This window comes from Phoenix dactylifera, chromosome 11 (assembly GCF_051530095.1).
Source record: "Phoenix dactylifera cultivar Ajwa chromosome 11, Ajwa_hap1_PhDact_Kaust_v1.1, whole genome shotgun sequence".
Classification (NCBI taxonomy): domain Eukaryota; kingdom Viridiplantae; phylum Streptophyta; class Magnoliopsida; order Arecales; family Arecaceae; genus Phoenix; species Phoenix dactylifera.
Window position 1 is genome coordinate 15,111,944 of NC_143200.1, and position 23,315 is coordinate 15,135,258.

Sequence of the window (23,315 nt, forward strand, 5' to 3'; positions counted from 1 at the left end):
TTACTGCTTTTATGTGCCTTACAAATGCCTTGTTTTTGGACTATATCATGATTAAAAGATGTGGAGTAGTCGATGAAGTGGGCATGCACATAGGCTTCTAGTGTCACCCTAAGTGCCCACCAAAGTCTGCACAAAGAGGACACAGTGCTTTAGTTGCATGACAGGTTAAGCACTTCTAGGAACCCCTATTGACTCATGTAGTTATCTTAATCTCTAGTGGCATTGAGCTTCAGTGGGTTTTTATAAGTGGCTTCTTTTCATCAGAAGAATATTCTAGCCCTGGTGCAATCATATATATATCCACCTCCCTCTCCAGTCATCCCAATTGCGATCGTTCAAGTTTCTTGGGTGTATACTTCAACTCTTACATTTCATATGCACTAATATTCTCATGCATAGTATTGCGTCATTTTTGTCATCTTCTACTCTTCTGCATTGTTTGTAGGCATTCAGAGTATCGAAGATGATTACTTCTTACATGACGGGGTTATTACTGTTAATTGAGATCATAATGAGTGGAGCTGGGCTTGGTGTAGATGCTCTATCCATGAATTATTACGGTATGAGCTGTCCTTTTGTGGAGCCAATTGTGAGGAATGTTGTGGAACAAGCTCTGCGTCAAGATCCTACTTTGGCTGCAGGACTTCTGAGAATGCACTTCCATGACTGTTTTATCCAGGTTTGTTTCATTGTGAGTGTCGATTTATCAAAAGATAGCTTCATAGCAGAATTATCTTATTTAATTTCTCCATTGATGCTAGTTATTTTCTTCTAATATGTAAAGAAGCTCTGAGACATTCACTACAGTAAGTTGAGCTCAGATGACCGGCCTCATATTTTACTGCATAAGTTGAGCTCTTAATTTTCAAATGGAGAACGGCTTTTATCAATTTGTTTTTGAAAACCAAAACTGTACAAAATAATTAAATGTGCATGAAAGACTGAAATACTCTGAATTCTTAACAAATTGAAGATAGGCTAGTGATCATCAGATCTTTTAACTGGATATTATTTGAGGTGACTGGTATTATTTACCTGACCTGTTTGTTCTAAAGATTTCTCTTCATCTGGATGTAGGGATGTGATGGATCAGTCCTCATTGATTCTACCAATGATAACATGGCAGAGAAGGACTCTCCTGCAAACCTAAGCTTACGTGGCTTCGAAATCATTGACCAAGCCAAGCAAATGATTGAGTATCAGTGCCCTGGAGTTGTTTCATGTGCTGATATCCTCGCACTAGCGGCCAGAGATGCAGTTCTTTTTGTATGACAAGTTTATTTTGTATCGATTGATTTCAATTAGTAGGGAGCACTTATTCAATGTAGTTTAGCCTAACCTAAGTTTTACCTAATTTTGTCCTTCATGACCTTTGCCTTACCGTCATGTAGTTGTCAATAAGTAATTAGATGTTAGTTTCAATTGTGTCCACCACCTTTATTTTCTTTTTGTACTGATCTATATATACCTTTCTTTACCTTATCTTTGTTACTTTTATTGAGTTTTAGGCTGGAGGTCCCTTGTATGATATACCAAAAGGAAGAAGGGATGGGAGAAGGTCCAAAATAGGGGACACCATCAACTTGCCTGCACCAATCTTTAACACCACAGCCCTTATCAAGATGTTTGGGCAGCATGGATTTGATGTTCAGGAGCTCGTGGCCTTATCTGGTACATATTATGTATTTTTCGACTGTTCTATTACATCATTGAAAGTGAAACTAAACTGCAGATGGACTGAACAAAAGGTCAAAATTTTTTAAGAGGAAATCAGATGAAGAAAATTTGTCAATTGCCTAGGGTATACATTAACTAGAAATTTTGGTCTCTCAGTATCAACTACTGATATAATTTACTGTTTGAAATCGCTTAGATCTTTGAATGCACTACAAAATCATCATATTTTTATGATCTTAAATGAATTCTCCAAATAGCAACTAATTAATTAAAATTGTGTTTCAATGTGCCTTGAAAGTTAATTATAAGCAAACTCAGGGTAATTTTCACTTGGGTGAAACTCTATGATCTTTTCCCTCCTCTCCTTATATTTTCATCCTAGATTTCCTCACAATACTTGCTTCTAAAAAGCTCTATATTGAATGCAAAAGGACAATATACAATAAAATAGTAAATAATTATTAAAAGATGCCTCATTTTTTGTTTAAATGTCCTCAAAACATAAAATCAGAGCTAGATTACTAAACAAGATACGCCGTCTCGATACCGGGCTCTATACTGGTGCCACGCTATCATAGTATCGGTATGGTATGGCACGGAGCCGGTTTGGCATACCAAGTGTTGGTATGCCTCCATACCATGTACTGGTATGGTATGCTATGCTTTGTACCATCCTATTCGGTATGGTATAGTGAACCATGCTGCTAAAGGTTAAATCATTACCATAATAAGATGGCGCAATATTTCACAATCATTTTGGAAGTCTCTCTCTGACTGGCCTTTATATTACATTATAGTGGATCATTAAAGAGCAAGCATGCATACCTCCAGTATTTGAGTTGATAGTATCTTCAGATATTGCCTCTGCTGTTGTAGGAGCTCACACTTTGGGTGCAGCAAGGTGCACGTCATTCAAGCATCGACTGAGCAAATTTGACTCCACCCATGATGTCGATCCAACCTTGGATCCATTTTTGGCGAGAATGATGTCAGGAACATGCAGTCAGGGGGATAATGCATCAATGCCTCTGGATTGGACAACGAACTCATTTGACAATGCCTATTTTTATGCACTGCAGAGGGGAATGGGTCTGCTGTTCTCTGACCAGGCATTATTCATGGACCCCCAAACAAAAGGCTTTGTTAATGCTTTTGCTATGAATCAAGCCATGTTCTTCTTCACTTTTCAGCAGGCAATGGTTAAAATGGGATTGCTTGATGTTAAGGAAGGTGATGAAGGAGAGATCAGGCAAAATTGCCGCAAAGTTAACTAATGGTTGCTTGTTTCACTTGTTCAAGTTCAGACTTTGAATTAAATCTATGTAATCTTATCTTTGTCTATATGAATAAAATGGACATACAAAGTTGTATTGCGTTGTAGTATCAACTGATGACCAATGAAAAAGCATGGCCAAAACAAGATAAAAATGATGGTTAGAGAGATCTGCATAATTAAAAGACTTCTGAAACATGTGCAGTTTTATCTGTTGGATGTATTAATCTGTTGCATTGGTCTAAGTGAGATATCTTCCTCAGATACATCTTATCATGTCCATGTCATTCTTACAAGAACAGTATGACATGGTATTTGAATCTTCTGCACAAATAATTTATAGACACAGCAAGGGAAGTACTTGCAACATCTAAGCTTGGTCCTTTCTTTAGGGAACATTTGAATTTTATAAATTGATCCAAATGTGGATTAAAAGAATGTTAATATACAAGAATTGTCAAACATCAGCCCTCTCATTTTTTGTTGATTAATATATAGATGTGGTTATATAAAATAAAAAATTTCTTTAATAACGCAATAATGATACATTGGAAACTAATCACCAACAGTATGTCAAACTAAGGTGAATTCAAATTTGATATTTGTTTGATTAGAGATAGCCGCAGATAGAAATTCTTGGCAAAGATAGATTCATAAAAAAAGAAAATAAAGTACATGAAAGTAAATATATTAAAACAAATACATATGTATACTAATGAGGAAATTTAAATAGACCAAATAAAAAAATTTAAAATAAGATAAAAATAAAACTAAGAAAATAGAAATATGAGTAGATAATAAAAAATAAATAAAATAAAAATAAAATATAAAAAATAAAAAATAAAACAAAAACAAAATTACATAAATAAATGATTAAATGAATGAAAAGAAATAATAACAAGATGAATACTAAAAAAATACATATCATAAAATAAAAACTTACAATAGATCAATTAAAAAAACATAAAATTCATGTAAAAAAGTACAAGAAAACAAATTAAACAAAAATTAAATGTGAAATGAAAAGAAGAAATTAAAAAGGATAATAAAGTTATGAGATTTAGAGTTAGGGGTGCCATCAAATTAGAAATTTGAATTTTGTAAATTTCTGAAAAGTGGAATGTTAAAGCAGATCATATCAGAGAGGGAAAGTGAAATTAGAATTAGAAGGAGCATATATGGATCTTCTAATTACATTTCCCTTTCTGATGAAATCCATGCCTTATTTTTTCAAAACACTAAAAGATAATATGGAGAACAATTTGGATAGATGAAATCTTTCCAGCATATTCTTCTCTCTTAATAGTATAGTATAGATAAAGCCTTTGATGGTTATTAGAGACATCAACAAACAAGATCTACATATAGCATATGCATAACTCTGAATTGGCTTGACCAATTACCTGCCCACATAAAAAATAAAAAGGTACCATGGATGGCCCAAAACATGCCTAAAGATTATGGTAATCTCATACATAAATGATTGCCAACTAAATATACTATAGACAGTTAGATCATTTTTTTTCTGTGTGCATCTTAACTTTTGTCATTTCAATGTTTATCTCAACTTCCAAGTCTTGTGTCACCTTAAAACCAAGTTAGCTTTTATGCATGAAAGTAAAATTCTTCAAGTTTACAATGTCTAAAATTGATACTCCAGCTACTTGCTCTGTTGGTTGACATGTTCATTTCAACATTCCCACCCCGACTCATTTATGCAAGCATAGATAGATTCTGACTTATAATAAAGGCAATTATCTTTTTTAAGAAACCCAAGCTGAGGTCTTTGAACCCATCAAATTTGCTTATAGTTGGAAGATAAGTATAATTTTAAGGCAGAATCTTTTTCTGGACTACATTGAAAAATATATAATTGTCTTGCTAAATAAGAATTCTATTCAAATTTAAAGATAGATATACTTCTCTCTCTCTCTCTCTCTCTCTCTCTCTCTCTCTCTCTCTCTCTCTCTCTCTCTCTCTCTCTCTCTCTCTCTCTCTCAATCACTCTATATAAATATCCATTTTGAAAATGTTTTTTTTTTGTCTCTCTTGATTTTGTTTTTTATCCGAACTTTATCTTTAGATCTAACAAAACTAATGGAAATGGTTGATTATGACAAAATTTTCTTCCTAAATGTCCATTTGTGCTTACCCTTATGCTGGTATAACCGAAGGAGGTGCTACAACTAATTATAACTTGCCCCAGGAAAAGCAATTTTAGGTAACAAGGAAGCCTTCAAACTTAGAAGTTATAGGGAAGGCAATTTCTGGTTATTGGTTACAATATTTAAGCCAATGCAAGTTGGAATTGATCTTAAAGATTTCCCTAGGTTTAGTAAAAGAAATAAAAATAATGGGTAATGCTCTAGTATGCCTATCAATCACAGTTTCTTGTACCCATGTTACTCTAGATTGATCACACAACCCCAAATATCTTATGACAAGAGAAATTTTTCTTGTGATTGAAACGTGCACCATAGCATTGCTATGCTAAAATGTATAGGAATTATGCGTGAAAAAACAAGATTTAAGCTTTTACTTGCACGCAAATAGACTTGGAACTTGTAACTTCCCCAGCTACAAGTATTTAGAATTAAGGTTGGAGGTAGCCCAAGGCTCGTCAGATCGGGTTGGCTTTGTGGCTGACCGTGGGCCAAGCATGAGACTACTTGAATCAGACTTGGGCCTAAAATAGGGCCCATAAAAAAATTTGGGGCTTGCTTGGCAATTTTAGTCCAAAGCATGAGTTCGGAACTTAGTGTAATCTTGGCTCAGATTCATTATTAGGATCTTTTGCCATGAGCCTTTCTAGTTGAGCTTGAGCATCCTGGGCCAAGAGGGCTCAGAATTTTGGATCCATTGGGATAATATTGGTAAGGCCTAATTTTGGCCCAGATAAGCTTATTGCAATAGGGCCGAATTGGGCTTCGAGATGAACCTGGGCTCAGGTTGGGCTAGACTGAAGCCAAGATATGGGATGTAAAGCTTAGCCTAAAGTCTGAAAAATGTTTTGGGTTAGGGTGGGCCAAGTATGTACCCCAACCGTGCCAAAGTTTAGCCCCATTTGAATATATGCAAGTGATTATTATTTACGCAACTCACTTGCATATTTGCTTCTTACTTTGAAGAGGTGAGCTTGGTGACATAGTTTCAAAAGTCATTCTATAGAGGCTAGAAAGTATTTTTTAGCTTTTCCAAAGGGAGCTTAGTATTGTTATTTTCCATTATTTAATAGTACATATTGTTAACCATTGTTGACCATCTCTATTACGGCATGTGCCCGGGCCAAGTCAGCTTGGTTTGTAGATAAATCCAAAACTGAATTGATTTAAATTGGTTTTCTAAAACCAAAATCGAAACCAAACCGCCCATCAACAAAAACCACTTAAAACCAATCTGAGAAATTCAATTCAGTTCAGCTCGGTTTGGTTTACCAGTTAATGTTTAATGAGTTGGTCTATGTTCAAGTATAAAAATTCTATATCAATGTTCCATGAATTGGGCTAAATTTAAACATAAAAGAATTTCATCTTATATACAACAGAAAATATAAAAAATTATCAATTCAAACATATATATGCATATGGTTTAAGTTGGGTCGGGTCATTTTGAAGATACACACACATACATACATATATATATATAATATAGACGTATGTATATATATAATATAGACGTGGTCAGTTCCGATTAGTTTGAATCAATTGTCTCAAAAATCAAAACAAAATTGAATCAATTTTTTTTTATTCAAACCTTTTTCAAATCGACTCCAAATCTATTTTTTTTTAAAAAAAAATAAACCGAATCGAAGGCCAGATTTGCAGTTTGGCTGATTTTTTGCACCCCCTATCTCTATCCATGTTCCAGTAAAGGGGCCCCTATCACTTTGATATTTTTTTAGAAATTCATTTAAGTTATGCTAAATATATGGAACCGGAACTCCTTTGAAGGATACATTTTTATTGAACTCACCTCCCACAATCTACTTGGCTCTAAAAAGGAAGGCCAAGACATATGAGAAGCTCGTATTGGTGGAAGATCCATATCAAGTGAGCCACTTGTGTACCACGGTACCACCTAACCCCAACAGACGCGACTAAGTAAATTATTATTATTAATATATTGTGCTAATTAAATATCCAAAAAATGTATATTATATTTACAACATTGTTCTTTGAGTATAATATCAAGTGGTTGGTTGGAAGCCACTGCGAGGCCACCAAAATTTCCAACAGCTTGCCTGCGTGCTAGGTAGGTTTTTTTTTTTTTTTTCTTTTTCTTTTTTTTGCTACTTTTAGTAGGTTCAAGCTTTCTTCTCTCTCCTACCCACTTAGAAACTTTTGACGGCCAGCACCATGCATGCTGCTCTACAAATACTCCACATTCCACGTGGCAACATACTAGAAACAGTGCGCTGCAATAACATGAGACGAGGGCAAGGCCTTTTCTAGTAAGTCGGAGGCGACGAAGTTCCAGGACTTCATATTTTCTGTTGCGAAAAATACAGGATCCAAACGGCGAACAGAACAATGCACAGAAATTCAGGAAAGAAGAGGAAGAAGAAATTGAATACAGGAATTTACGTGGTTCGGCAATGTGCCTACGTCCACGGGAGCGAAACGGCCGTAACTTTTCTTCTGTCACTAAATAACAAGGGTTACAAGATATTTATAGCTAAACCCTAACCCTAGAGTCCCAATCCCTATCAGCATCCCTGGTAAAATAAAATATTATATAATTATCCCAAAGATAAATATATCCCGTCGCTTCGCTCCGCTCCGTTAGAATACCAGTGTACCACTCAAATAAGAATACCACTTAATATGAGCCACTTATTCTAACAATCTCCACCTTGGCGAATATTCACCCCTTAGGAGAAAAATAACCTGGAACACCACCTGACGCTGATAGGTTGGAACACATCCTCTCTAGCACCTAGAGATGTTAACCAAGTTCAAGTAATGCTTGAACTTGTCTGTAGTAACGGGTTTTGTCAACATGTCTGCTACATTTTCAGAAGTGTGAACTTTCTCAAGCAATATATCACCGGAAGAAACCAACTCCCTGATCTTGTGATACCTCACATCTATGTGCTTGGTTCTCGCATGATACACCTGGTTCTTCGCCAAATAGATCGCACTCTGACTGTCACAATGCAACTGAACTCCACCTTGCTGAACACCCAGCTCCTTGACTAATCCTGTTAACCACAATGCTTCCTTGGCAGCCTCAGCCACTGCCATATACTCTGACTCAGTCGTAGATAGTGCAACTAGAGACTGTACCATGGACCTCCAACTGATAGGCCCTCCTGCAAGAGTGAATACATAGCCTGTAGTCGACCTCCTGTCATCCAAATCCCCTGCATAATCTGCATCAACATATCCCACGACTGAAGGATCATCCTGCTGTCTGACAAACATGATACCATGGTCTGTAGTACTCCTCAAGTATCTGAAAATCCACTTGACTGCATCCCAATGCTGTCTCCCTGGATTCGCCATAAACTTGCTCACTGCACTAACTGCATGCGCCAAATCCGGCCTGGTACAAACCATAGCATACATCAGACACCCCACTGCACTAGCATATGGAACCTTTGACATGTCTTCAATTTCTTTTTCTGTCTTTGGGCACTGTGAGGTAGACAATCTGAAATGATTCGCTAAAGGTGTGCTCACTGGCTTCGCATTACCCATGCTGAACCTCTCCAACACCTTTTGTATATAACTACCCTGAGATAACTACAATTTTCTGGAATCTCTGTCCCTGCGAATCTCCATCCCAAGAATTTTCTTGGCCGCGCCCAAATCCTTCATGTCAAACTCTCTACTCAACAAAGTCTTCAACTTGTTGACTTCATTCATACTCTTCGCAGCAATCAACATATCATCCACATAAAGTAACAGAAAAATAAAAGAACCATCATCAAGGCTCCTCACATAAACACAACAGTCATACTCACATCTCCTGTAGCCAATCCGAATCATGTAGGAGTCAAAACGCTTGTACCACTGCCTCGGAGACTGCTTTAGCCCATAAAGTGACTTCCTCAATTTACAGACTAAGTGCTCCTGTCCAGGTTCTGAAAATCCTTCTGGCTGCTGCATGTAAATCTGCTCCTCCAACTCACCATAAAGAAAAGCTGTCTTTACATCCATCTGCTCTAACTCCATATCGTAATGTGCTACCAATGCCAACACTACCCTGATGGAAGTGTGTCTGACCACTGGGGAGAAAATCTCATTATAGTCAATCCCAGCTCTCTGTGAGTATCCCTTTGCTACCAGACATGCCTCGAACTTTTTCCCTTCTTTTTCTGATACTGCTTTCTTTTTCTTGAACACCCACTTGCATCCTATCGCTCTCTTCCCCTCCGGAAGCTCCACCAATTCCCATGTCTGATTTTTATTCAAAGATTCCATCTCCTCCATCATAGCACCCATCCATCCACTCTTCTCCTGGCTGTGTACTGCCTCCTGAAAAGTAGTAGGATCTCCACTGCTAGTGATTAATGCATAGGAAACCAAATCTTCAAAACCATACCTAGTTGGTGGCTTGATAGTACGCTTGGGTCTGTCTGTGGTTATATTATGTTGCTCTTGATTGGCTGAGGTAGAAGTCTCCGTACCTTGAACATTATTCTCCTTGACAGAACTCTCTAACTCCACCTGCACCACCTGCTTATTGCTGCTGCAACGTTCTGGCATCTGCTTCTCTTCTTCTTGAGTACTTTTCAATATGGCTTTCTCATCAAAAACCACATCTCTGCTGATCACCACCTTGTTTGCCTTTGGATCCCAAAGCTTGTACCCTTTCACCCCTTTCTGATACCCCAGAAAGATACATTGTCTAGACTTCGGGTCTAGCTTTGACCTCTCCTCACTAGGAATATGCACATAGGCAGGACATCCAAATACTCTCAAACCGGAGTAGTCTACCTCATTACCTGTCCATACCTCCTCTGCAACCTTACCATCTAGTGCTGCCCTAGGTGACCTGTTAATCAAGAAGCATGCCATATTCACTGCCTCTGCCCAGAAGTTCTTTGCAAGCCCTGCATTTAACCTGAGACACCGTGCTCTTTCAGCTATAGTCCTGTTCGTCCTTTCCGCCATACCGTTCTGCTGAGGTGTCTTGCGTACTGTGAAGTGTCTCTTAATTCAATGCTGCTCACAAAACTCAATGAACTTTGAATCTGTGTACTCAGTCCCATTGTCTGACCTGAGGCATTTGATCTTTCTCCCTGTCTGATTCTCTACTTCAGCTTTCCACAACTTAAACTTGGCAAATATTTCTGACTTGTGCTGCATGAAGTATACCCAGACCTTTCTCGAGAAATCATCAATAAAAGTTACGAAATATATATGTCCACCCCGTGATGCTACTCTGACTGGTCCCCAAATATCTGTATGAATATAGTCAAGAATACCCTTTGTCTTGTGCGTGGCAGTCCTGAATTGAACCTTGTTCTGTTTTCCAAGAACACAATACTTACAGAAATCCAGTTTGCAAGTTTTAATACCCTTCAGAAAATTTCTTTTATGCAGTTCCAGCATACCACGTTCACTCATATGACCCAAACACATATGCCATAAGACTGTATTATCAGACTCAGATTCTGCAGCAGCAACTCCACCTACAACAGTAGTCCCTATCAACCTGTAGATGTTCCCTGCTACTTTCTGCCCCTTCATCACTGTCATAGCACCTCTACTAACCTTCATTACTCCACCTTGAGACTTGTAACAAAACCCGTTAGAGTCTAAGGTACCCAATGAAATTAGATTCTTTCTCAAATCTGGAACATGTCTAACATCACACAACGTTCTAACCACACCATCAAACATAGTAATTCTGATATTCCCTATTCCAATGACTTTGCAAGATGCATTATTACCCATCAAAACAGAACCAGAATTAACTAACCTGTAGGTATCAAACCAATCTTTATTGGGCGTCATGTGATAGGAACATGCTGAATCCAGAATTCAAGAATCAGCGAGATGATCTGAACTGGACGAAACTGAAAGTATGTCACCGTCACTGCTCTCTGTATCTTCTTTCACTATATTTGCAGACTTGGACCCTTCAGATTTGTCATCATCTTTATCTTTTCTTTTTTCAGGACAATTCCGCTTTATGTGACCCTGTTTTCCACACTTGTAGCACGTTATGCTCTTCTTTTTCCTGAATTTAGACCGAGATTTACTGCGATTTGATCCATTCCTTATGTTGCTTCTTCCACGCTCCTGGTTACCCTTCACCACTAAGCCTTCTCCTTGAGAACTCTCAGCACTGGCTTTCTTCCTCTGATGAAAACCTAACAAGGCTCCAATGACGTCCTCTAACTCTAGGGTCTCCTTTCCCCACGTCAGAGTTGTAACCAAATTTTCGTACGTAGGAGAAGCGGGTAAAGAATGCAATAACATCAACGCTTTGTCTTCGTCTTCGAACTTCACATCAACTCGCTGCAGATCACTGATAATCTGATTGAACACGTTGATATGTTGGCTTAAATTAGCACCCTCTGTCATCTTAAGACCGTACAGTTTCTGCTTAAGATAGAGCTTGTTCGTCAACGACTTGGACATGTACCGACTCTCCAATTTTGACCAAATTGCCGCCGGCGATTCCTCATCCATGATATGATACATCACATCATCAGCCAGACAAAGACGTATATTTGAAACAGCCTTAGCCTCCAATTCCTTCCACTCTGCATTACCCATGTCATCTGGTTTCTTTCCGTACAGGGCTTTTACCATACCCTGCGATACTAACAAATCCTTCACCCTCCTCTGCCATAGGCCGAAATTTCCAGTTCCATCAAACTTTATCACATCGAACTTTGCAGAAGACATCCCTACAACCTTATCTTTTTGCAAAATAAAATAGAGAAAAATAGGATCTGATGAAAAATAAGAAAAAAATACCAAAACACGCCCCTTCTCTCAGGATCTGTCCACGGACGGCCGCAGATGCGCGTTGGCGGCAGCACGGGTGCAGACGGTGCTCCTCCTCCGAGTCTATCCACGCGCGGCAGCGGGCGCAAACGCACGGGAGGTCCTCTTCTCTGGTTCTGGCCACGAACGGCAGAGATCCTCTCCTCCCCTTCACACGGGATCAGGCGCGTGACGACGGATGCGGACGCTGGTGGGAGGACGTGGCGGTGGAGACGCACGGCTCCTCTTCTCTCGGCTGGATCTAGGCGCGTGACGGTGCACGACAATGGAAGGACACGGCGGATCTCCTCTCCGCTGCTGAATCAGAACCTCCTCCTTTGTTCACCTCCAGCCGGTCGTCACAGGGGCCTTTCTCCTTCCTTCCACTCGGGAGCCGTCGGAAGAACAGAAGACGAGAACGTTTTCGGCTTTGGGAAGAAGAAAACGTCAAAACCAAAAACTCCCCCTCCTGCGATCCAAAAAAACTCCCCCTTCTGCGTGAAGAAAAACCACCCACGGCTTGGGAAGAGAGCCTTGGGAGAGAGGACACAAACCCCTCAGCCCCCCCGTGAAACAGAGAAAACAAATCTCCCTTCCCTTCACGTGAACCACCTCCCACGGCTTGGATCAACCCCTTTCTCTTCTCTTGGTTCTTCACGGCGTTCGAGAGAGAACCCACCGGGAGAAAAAAAAACCTCTTGCCTTTCCTCGGCTTGGGAGAAGACGCCTCTGATCTCCCCACGTGAAGAGCACCGCCCACGGCCGCAGGAAATATAACCTGAGGCCCTGATACCAATTGTTGCGAAAAATACAGGATCCAAACGGCGAACAGAACAATGCACAGAAATTCAGGGAAGAAGAGGAAGAAGAAATTGAACACAGGAATTTACGTGGTTCGGCAATGTGCCTACGTCTACGGGAGCGAAACGGCCGTAACTTTTCTTCTGTCACCAAATAACAAGGGTTACAAGATATTTATAGCTAAACCCTAACCCTAGAGTCCCAATCCCTATCAGCATCCCTGGTAAAATAAAATATTACATAATTATCCCAAAGATAAATATATCCCGTCGCTTCGCTCCGCTCCGTTAGAATACCAGTGTACCACTCAAATAAGAATACCACTTAATATGAGCCACTTATTCTAACATTTTCCAATAGCCTCATTGACCTCAGTTTCACGAGACATTCATATGATGCAATAATCTTATGGGCAGAGCGAGAGTCTGGGAAAGGATTGGCCGGACCTTTGCTACGGCCGGTTGGACTCAATACTACACAGATTATCAGGTGTGCCCACTTGCCCCGTATTGTCCGATCCTAGTCAGCACTGATCAAGCTATTCCATTTCGAAGTCCCTTCTACTTTGAGAAAATCTTGCTTTTTTATCTGCAATCTTAGGATATTGTATATGGTGCATGGAGAACGGCGGTGCGGGAGGATGCTATGTATCGAGTCATCCACAAACTAGAGTTAACCAAGCGTAGGTTTCGAAGGTAGAATAGAAAGGAGGTGAGAAATATTTTCAGAAAATTGGAGAAAATAGAGGACACGATTGCCCACTTACAAACTATGGAGGATTGGTGTGGAGGATTGCCCCCTGAGGAGGTGGTAGAGCTTAGAGGAAAACTAGCAATGCACCACCCCTTGTTGTGCCAACAGGAGGTGCTCTAGAGGCAGAAAGCTAGGGTGCAGTGGATCAAGGAAGGAGACAAATATACTAGTTTCTTCCACCAATCAACAATTATCAAAATACAGAGGAAAAGGATCTACAGCCTAAGGTTGGATTTGGAAGCATCATGTTCACCCTTGTGTCTCTTTCTCCGAAAAGTGACATGGAGCTATCACCCGACTAGATGTATTTAGGATTGAGGCTCCCCCTTTCCTGCGTGGACTGAACATCGAAGGAGTCTATAGCTAATGTGTTGTTCCATTGCCTAAGGGCAGCTCAATTGTGGAGGTGTTCTGAGACCAGTCTGACATTTCTGCACCAGATGACACCGATTGAATCTTTCTTAGCCTTCTTGAAGGGAACTATGAGGAAGCTAGCCATGGTTCTTCCAGGTGTCAGGGCAGCCCACGTTTTCTACCATATCTAGCTTGATAGGAACTCCTAGGTATTCAAGAACAAAAAGCAGCATCCTAGGCAAATGGTGGACAAGGGCTTACTTCATGAGGCTGAGATTCTCTAGCCTTTTTCTACTGGTGAACCTAGGATAGCAAAGGACATTTAGAACTTTTGTTCAGCTCCTATAGCGACTCGGATAATTCTCGTCTCCTAGGAGTCTCCACCTTTGAGCTTTCTCAAGTCAACTTTGATGGAAGTGTGTCTGATGGTGGACACAGGTCAGAGCGGGATTCGTAATCAAAGATTCTGACTCTAGATTAGTGGAGAGAGTATTAACCATGCAAGGAGTATATTGAAATATGACAGCATCTAACTTGAGAGGGACTCGACGATAGTAGTTGGCTGGATTTAGAATCCAATGGGAGTTGATGGCGACCATCCATTGTTGCAGGGCATCTGCAAAATGGTGATGGGTTGTGCAACCATCCGGGTCAACCATGTGTATTGCAAGGCGAATAGGGCAGTTGACTGAGTTGCCTCTTATGTGGCTTAGCATTCTGGTGGTTGTTTGTGGGATTGACTTGAAACTATCTTTTTTTTTTTCTCCGTATTATTGGATCCTGACTTACATTGTCTGATCTAACCATATTATCAAAAAGAAAATTTAATGAAATTTATCCGGTATCTTTTCGGACGGAAAATAGAAAGCCACCCTTTCCCTCATCTCAATCATAGCACGATTTTTATAAACTGATTTATAAAAATATGACTATCTGACGAGTTTGTGAGAACGAGGCTGCACCATCCGATCGGTAGACCCGATCGAACCACCTCGGTTCCCAGATCTCGGTCGCGCTCGCGCGGGACCAGGCACCTCCCGTTGAAAGTGCTCTTGACTAGACGGTGGGCACACCGTAAAAATGATCCCCCGCCCTCCGATCCAGATCGTCCGATTGTATTTGCCTTGATCTCAAAATAATAAAAATTGAACCCAGCTCAACCTTCTAAGCTAGATAAGGACTGCCTACCGGAAAAATAGGAACCTTATAATCTTATCGTAATCCCAATATTCAAGCCTTAAAAACCTACTTACCAAAATCGAAAACAATGAAATACAATAAAAAAGGAAAATAAATATCGAATATCGCAGCGAATACACAGAAGTCGGGGTCCACGTAATCGTAAAAATCCCAACAAATACTCGCAAATATATCCACGTGTCATCTCCTAATAAAGAAAGAAAAAGTAATGTTTGTCTACCGAAAAGAAAAAGAAAGTAATAAAAGTGGGGTAAAAATAGGATCGTAGAAATAAAATAATTAATCGGACAGAAATAGGATAAAGCAAAGTTACGGATAAGTCAAAATTTAATTTGATTTTTATCCATAATAACCCCCGTCCTCTCTCTCCTCCCCTTATCTATAAAACCGCCTCCCCCTCCCCCTCTCCACGCTCACCCCTGCTTTTTCCTGCGTTTAAAGTTCTGTTTTATTTTATTTTATATTTTTTGCTTCTAGCATTGTTAGAGATTTGAGTAGAAAGGAGATGGCGATCGATCAGGCGAACGGATCGGAGGAGGCGCCGTTGGTGGTGTCGTTTGGGGAGATGCTGATCGACTTCGTCCCAGACGTCGCCGGGGTGTCGCTGGCCGAGTCCGGCGGTTTCATCAAGGCACCGGGCGGCGCTCCGGCCAACGTCGCAGTCGCCATTACCAAGCTCGGCGGCCGCTCCGCCTTCGTCGGCAAGGTAACCCCCCACCCCAACCCCCAGATCTGATCTGGCTCCAACACCGCCCCCACCCCCCCCCCCCCCCCCCCCCCCCCCCCTCTCTCTCGCTCCCTGGCTCTCTTGTTTATGCGGTCACTCCGCGATCCGGGACCCGAGCTCGCAGCTTGTCGTCCGCCCCTGCTTCGATCGCTGATATGAGATCTGGCGGTTCCGGACCGTCGGATCTTGATTGGAGGTGACGAAAGGTGACATCTTTTTCGGTTCTTGATCTTTTTCTCTCCCTTATTTTGGTTGTTTATAATAGTTCTTTTTCTGGGTAAACGTGCACCGTCCAGCGTGGGCATTGACCCGAGATCGGGCCAGGGTTCACGTGATGCGTGCGAGAGGAGTGGGGTCCGCTGAACTCGATCTGGTCGAGGCGAGCGCATGCTTCTGTCGTCCGATCTACCAAACAGGCGGATCGGAACGGCGCCTATCGGTGATCTCGGAAGGGCGCCGCTAAAGTTTGGTCTGTTCTCATACTCTAATATAAGATTGAGATAAAAAAGACTAAAAAAATTGTAAAAATTCGTCCTCTTGTTATAGTATCAGTTTCTTTTCTTTTTCGTCATTAAAACAGGGCTGTTGTTACCCAAAAAAAAAAAAGAAAAAAATTGAAGTGGTAGCAGACAAGTTGCCCTTTTTATAAATCCCCGGCAGGGGAAGAGCGCGGTACGTTCAGCGGCGTGTCGTTGGAGGGCCCACGAGTGGTGCGTCTTGGTGGAGAAATTATACCCTGCACCACGCATGCGGGCCACGATGTCCTACCGAACTGGCGCGTGAGCGGGTGATCTCATCCCCCATGCGTACGCGTGAATCACGTTGGGATTTATTTATATGGTAGATGTAGGACTTTGTATAAAAGAAAACAGAAAAAACTAAAACTAAAAAGTAAAACTGGGGACCGGAACTGAAGAGAAGACATCCATTTTCTATACCGTTTTCTTGCTTAAACGATTAAATAACTCATAGGTGGGTGGGTGCATTAGGTGGAGCTGGGTTATCTTAAGGCATGGGTCCCAGAGGTCCATGGTTTCTTGCCTTTTCTCTTTTTCTCGATTGTGATTTATAAGATGAATGCCCTGTACATCATTGCTGTAATGAAGCTGACCTTAATGATGTTATTTCTGCCATATTTATTTAAGTCATCTTTGTGTTTTTGGCTTGCATTGCAAGTGACAAATATAAGTTTAATCTATCAATCTGTGCACGTAATTCCATGGAACATTGCAAGATTTCATGCATAAATCTGAAGGTCTGTATGCGATACACGTAGTTTTGTGATTGTCATATTGCTCTTGTGAACACCATGTATGAGTGGATGGAATGGTTTTTTAGAGCAATTAGAATGCAGCATTACCGCTAGCTTAAAAACTCATATGAACATGTCTAGTGCATTGCTCCTAGTCCCGAATAATAAAGTATTCTTGAGATTTTCTAGATATTGTGAATCTATAACATGTAATAGATGATGCACTTGGAAACTATTAGGTGCTATGAAGGCTATAATTTGCCTGGACAAACCATTAAGGTGGACCTTTTTGGAGTAAAACTGAATTAAAATTATCTAAATCTATGCTGTAAAAATTTAAATATAATGGACAGTGGAAATAATAAATAAGAGCTGTTATGTTCCAAACATAACAACTGGGGTAAAAAGGGTAACGGTCAAATAACAACAAATCTGTTAGAGAAGCCACTGTACGATGTTCTACGGGTTTATCTTCTAAACCACAATTTAGTTGGATAACTAAATTGGTGCTCTTTCCCAGTTCATTCAGTTCCTCTATTCACATTCTTTACTAAATTCCCACTTATTTGGGTAGATATCACAGAGGCGCCTTAGGTAGAAAAGGGAGAGGATAGTTGGAGCACTTTGCAGCCACTGTGCTTTGGCATGTAAATATGGACACATGCTTGATGCTATTAACTATGAAATATATCACTAACCATTATCTCTCCATTGCAGTTGGATACTTGAATATGCTTCAAACATCCTTGATTGTTCTCGATGTAGTCTAATGCATTTTTCTGTACTTTAACTGTGCTTGTTCTTATTTCTCTTCAATTTATTTTGTTTCCTATTTGTGTGGGTATTCTGTGGCTAATCTCCCGGAAATTGTTGGGAATATACTGTCCCAGAAAATTTTAAATTTATAATACTCTACTTCAATAAATAATAGGCAGAAATAGGCTTAGAGAAAATAAATAGAGAAAGTGGAAAAATGGAACCCGAGATGCTGAGGCGTGGTATGTTGGTCACTTTCCTTGAAGTAGATTTCGCCGCCTTACAGTGCACTAGGCTTAGATGGCGTTCTACTCCTGAGATACAACAGCCTCTCGCACTGTTCCTTCTGCCTCAATGATTTGCACGGATCAAAGAAGCCTTCGAACCCAGAATCAGTATGCAGCAAGCCCGTTGATTGAAAGAAAAACAGCAAAACTGGGAGAATAGAAGTTCTCTGTTTTCAATTTTTTATATATCCTGTCTAATCCGAAGAGGTCTATTTATAGACTTCTTCGGGACAGACGCGACCCAAAACCGATCCAACGGTCAAAACCGGTAAGAAAGTTTGAAAAAACACTGGGAGTATGGCCAGCGGATGCGAGGTCGGTTGCGAAGAGGTGCTAACGAGGAAGCGACGTGGCTCCTCGTGCTATGGGTGCGAGGCACGGCCCACGCACCTCTTGGCTCATCGTACCCGTTGTCCGACCTCGGCTCCTCTGAGCTCATCACACCTGTGGTCCGACCTCGGCCTCGGCTCTTCGCGCTTCAGTTGAGGTGGGTCGGACGAGCACAGGCACACAGAACCTCGGACGAGCAGGGGCAGGGCCCAGCGAGCACAAGCACATGCGCAAAGAACCTTCGCTCGGACAAGCACAGGCACAGCTCGGCTGCAGAGAACCTCGGCTCGGACAAGCTCGGCTGCAGAGAACCTCGGCTCGGACAAGCACATGCCCAGCTCGGCTGCAGAGAACCTCGGCTCGGACAAGCACAGGCCCAACGAGCACAAGAGAACCGAGCTCGGCTCGGACAAGGAGGGAACATCCCAACGAGCACAAGAAAACCAGGCTTTACGTAATAGAAATAAAAAGGAGGGAATGGGAATCGAACCTGTTATCTCATCCCCACCCAAACAACACACCAACCACCAAGCCAAACTCCCTTATTAACATATATATATATAATATATATATTTTAAGTATGAAAACTTTTAATCATTATTTAATAAAAATCTAACAGAAATAACTTCAAGTTTGTAAATCAAATCATTCATCATTTTCATCATTCAACGATCTGGGTGAATAAAGTGAATGACTAATACAACAGTAGAATAGTGACTATAAAATATAGCCCAATGAACACTCAGCATATTCTACTCCTATCAAGAGAGAATTTTGATCAGAATTTGTTGAATATTCTCGATCTTGTAGACTACTAATTAAATTTTCTTCAGGAAATACGGACTTCTATGGAACAAAACATACTGCTATTTAGGAAGATGAATGAAATTTATCATTTGATAAATGTCTTTCTGGAAGCGAGATTCGAATCTGTTCTCCAAAGCTACATGAGTGATTCATATTAGTTTTGGTTTTTTGACACTTTCTTCTTCCTTTGTTGCAGTTTGGTGATGACGATTTTGGATATATGCTAGTTGACATACTGAAGAAGAATGGGGTGAACACTGAAGGTTGTCTCTTGGACCCCCATGCCCGCACTGCCCTTGCCTTCGTGACTCTGAAGAGTAATGGTGAGCGGGAGTTTATGTTCTACCGCAACCCAAGTGCAGACATGCTCCTCACTGAGCAGGAGCTCAACCTTGCTCTCATCCGCCGTGCCAAGATCTTCCATTATGGCTCCATTAGTCTTATATCTGAGCCTTGCCGATCTGCTCACCTTGCTGCCATGCGTGCTGCCAAGGAGGCTGGCATCCTCTTATCCTACGACCCCAATGTAAGGCTCCCCTTATGGCCATCTCAGGAAGCAGCTCGCGATGGCATCATGAGCATCTGGAAGGAGGCTGACTTCATCAAGGTACTAAACATTCTCCTCTTTGCATGCTAGAGAACTAAAACTAAACAGAAAGCTGGTTCGAAGTGTTACTAAATGCAATCATCCAAGAGTTCATCCTGCTTGAAAGGAGTCCAGATGATGAAGTTAGTCTCAAGCTTTATTATTTTAGGTTAAAATCATCCTGCTTGATTAATATGGTTTGCAGGTTAGTGATGATGAGGTTGCTTTCCTGACACAAGGAGATCCAGCGAGCGAGGATGTCATTATGAAACTGTGGTTTGATGGGTTGAAGCTGCTTGTTGTCACAGATGGCGAGAAGGGTTGCAGATACTTCACAAAGGTTTATTGTCCTTAACATCCTGTTTATACTTGTTATGATATTTTTCTTTAAAAAAATGTTCTACTTGCTGAAAATTAAAGGATCTAATTTGATGCCTTTTTTTATTTGAAAAAATGTAGAATTTCAAAGGAAAAGTACCTGGGTTTTCAGTGACTACTGTGGACACAACAGGTGCTGGCGATGCTTTTGTTGGTTCCCTTTTGGTTTCCATTGCCAAGGACAACTCCCTCTTCCATGTACTTTCTTCTGCCTCTGGAATCACTGTTTTTATTGCAAATATAATTTTTCAGCATCAGTGTTTTTATTTACACTTGTCGTTGCATTGTACTTGTAGAACGAAGAAAAGCTGAAGGAGGCGCTTAGATTTTCCAATGCTTGCGGAGCAATCTGCACCACCAAGAAAGGAGCGATTCCAGCCCTCCCAGACACATCCATGGCTCAGGAACTCATCACAAAGGGGAAATAGGGTATCCATGTGCAATGATGCACACAGGGGAAATCTAGGTTTTCTTATTATTTGGTCTTAATGCATCTAGTAGAGGTTCATCTTTGCAATAAACATAGGAAAATTTGTGCTCATTATTTGGTGCCTCTACATTTTATCGAGTTTATCTTCAGTGTAAAAGTACTTATGTTTTTGGTTTGATAAGAGTCTGCATCAACCAAACATCCTTTCTTTTCTTATAATATCATATGCTGGTTAAGAATATCTTAGTTATTGGATTGTCCATGTAATCAATGCCTCCATCCAATAATTTTGATAAATGACACTTTAAGTATAAGCAGTGATGCGGATTCCACTAGTTACTAGATTTGTGAGGAACATGAAGTCAGATGATGCTACTTCTATAACCTTGAACCCTGAAAACAATGCACAATATAGTTGGAACTGATAGTGTTTTGCTTCTGTTTTTAAATCAAAATATGTTGTGCTCACATGCCATATGCTAAGCTCAGTTTTAAAATGGCTGGAATGTAATGCAAGACTATTTTCTATTATTTTGTTGGAATAAAAAGCCGAGCTGTGAGCTAGATACTTTGATATCTACACACATGGCTAAGTTGCTCTACCATAAAAGATTTTCAGAGTTGACATGGAAAATAATATTGAATATTAGTTCCCAAGAGTCTACATCATAGCATAAGTGGAAAACTTGAGTTTTTGAAAAATTTATTCAGTGGAACTTCGTGAGTAAAATTAATACAGACTGAAAGAATGATCTGCAAATTAGAACAAGTATTCACTCAACTTCAGCTAGGAGGCATGCAAGGCACTGTGAGCTACAGCAAATTGGTGTCAAGACTGAAGACATCTAAACAGCTAAGTTGATGGCAATGATGATTGAATTGTGTAAGGCCAAGCATCTTAAAACTAATGAGCTTGATGTATGTGTGTGGAGGTTTGTTGGTTAACATGAAAAAAGCCAAGATATTCTTTATCAAAAGAGACGGGAAATTGGTTGCAGATGGGGTTACTAGATACGGCAGAGCAGATATTGGAAACAAAACTTTGGCAGGGGAGTCCACCTTATAAAAGGAAATATGGAGCTACTTCACAACCTGGTGAGCTCTCTAGAGGTTGTGAACATGTTGAAGTCAAATGCACACACGCCGAGAGAGATGATTTGAGCAATAAACAGAGTGCACAGTTTGATAAATGACATACATTAAATTAGCATGGACATTGTTTGCTGAAAAGCCATGTTTGTTTACAAGGATTTGTTGAGGACCGTTTGTTTAACATCACTTGTTTCACAAATATTAAATTAGCATGACATGGCTTGCTGAAAAGCCATGTTTGTTTGCAAGGATTTGTTGAAAAGGAGTGTTTGCTTACGCGGGTGATAACTACATCAAAACTAATGAAACTGAGATGTTACAAGTTAATGAAGCCGATTGAAAGATTTAAGCCGATCGGGATGCAAGTTCAGAGTCTCCTTCCAACTTATGTTATAACATAAAGAGCTAAAACAGTTTCTTTTAAGAAATATGCTTGGAGGAATATGTTAAGCTTAGAGGTAGGTGGTACCAAAAGTTTTTCCAGGATTAACAAGAAGTAAAATTGTGCCTGATGGTGAGAAGTTGATTCATTCCCTTCAGTAAACCCTCATTAGATTGGTTGCAACTCACATGTCAAATGTATATCCAAGGGTCAAGGCCAAAATCACAGACATTTACATGCACTTGATGCAAAATATGGCTTAGGAAATGAAGAAACGCTAGTTTTCAGTTCTCCAAATATGAAGAGAAGAGAAGATGGCTATATGAACATTGATCCTACATCCTAGAAGCGAATTCTTCAACTTATTTTGTGAAAGGTAGTGATCTAATCCACCGTCTCCTCAAAGAATTTTAGCTCCACATCTAAAGCATCACATAAATCAGAATAACTTCCAAAAAAATAATAGTAGAAGTAATATTGAGACCATAAACTAGCAGTTTTAAGTTCAAAAGTATAGGTTTCAGAAATAACTTTTGGACTCTTCAGAAATCTATTATGTTAGATCTTTTTATAGGCTCTCTGAATCGAGGGAGTCCCTTATGACCTTTTGCTTCCACCATTTGGAAGTGTGTATTCCCCAAGGCCATCAAAACTTCCATCATTTGGCAAGGATAGAGAAGATAAAACATGTGCTCTTCTCCTTCAGGGTTGCTCAGAAAATATGGTAGCCTTTCTTCACTTCCCTAAACCCTAAAACCCAAATCTCAAACCCGAAACCCCAAATCCTAAACCCTAAATCCTAAACCCTAAACCCTAACCCTAAATCTTAAAAAACCTCAAACCCCAAACCCCAAACCCTAAACCTCAAACCCCAAATCCTAAACCCTAAATCTTAAAAAATTCTAAACCTTAAATTCTAAACCCTAAATCCTAAACCATCCTTTATTAAGAATTCTATATGACCAATTTGAGAAGATGGCGTCCAATGTTTGAGGGAACCTTGTGAATTGTTATATGGTTGTCCATTGCAGCTAGGTGGGTATTTAAGATGCCTTAATTACCATCAAATTTTGTGCTCTCAATCGTCTATTGCATTATCTTCAATTATTTCTGCATCACAATGATTCTCTCTGAGGGAGATCTCAGTTCTTTATTACCTTTAAACAGTTTGGGACCATGTAGCATGGTGATCATGTGGACTACCGGACTGGAGAGGAACACGAGGATCTTGTTTGAGAAATCTAGTTGTTCTTGCAGGGTGCGGCTATATATATGTTCCTCTCAG

General features: G+C 40.3%; 2 protein-coding genes and 1 long non-coding RNA gene across 6 annotated transcripts; 2 read left to right on the forward strand and 1 right to left on the reverse strand.

Annotated features, from left to right (window-relative positions):
* The first annotated feature begins 208 nt into the window (after positions 1–208).
* On the forward strand, positions 209–3,060 carry LOC103697085 (peroxidase 47-like). 4 transcript variants are annotated; one of them, XM_088706877.1, is made up of 5 exons: positions 209–350; positions 446–691; positions 1,078–1,266; positions 1,509–1,671; positions 2,533–3,060. In XM_088706877.1, the coding sequence occupies exons 2-5, from the start codon at positions 464–466 to the stop codon at positions 2,949–2,951; spliced, it is 999 nt and encodes a 332-aa protein (XP_088563003.1). In that variant the 5' UTR covers positions 209–350; positions 446–463; the 3' UTR covers positions 2,952–3,060. The 4 variants fall into 4 exon arrangements, with proteins under 4 accessions (XP_088563003.1, XP_088563006.1, XP_088563005.1 ...); XM_088706880.1 differs by having other exon boundaries at positions 214–350; positions 446–679; positions 2,554–3,060; XM_088706879.1 differs by lacking the exon at positions 209–350 and having other exon boundaries at positions 357–691; positions 2,554–3,060.
* Positions 3,061–15,375: 12,315 nt separating this feature from the next.
* Positions 15,376–20,797, forward strand: LOC103697084 (fructokinase-2-like). Its single transcript, XM_039128335.2, has 5 exons — positions 15,376–15,709; positions 19,359–19,769; positions 19,954–20,088; positions 20,208–20,324; positions 20,423–20,797. Exons 1-5 carry the CDS (start codon positions 15,509–15,511, stop codon positions 20,552–20,554), a joined length of 996 nt encoding a protein of 331 aa, XP_038984263.2. The 5' UTR covers positions 15,376–15,508; the 3' UTR covers positions 20,555–20,797.
* On the reverse strand, positions 18,379–18,899 carry LOC148700670 (uncharacterized). The gene is made up of 2 exons (XR_015971173.2): positions 18,710–18,899; positions 18,379–18,667 (listed from the first exon to the last, which is right to left on the reverse strand). It is a non-coding gene; the product is annotated as an uncharacterized LOC148700670 (long non-coding RNA).
* Positions 20,798–23,315: the final 2,518 nt, after the last annotated feature.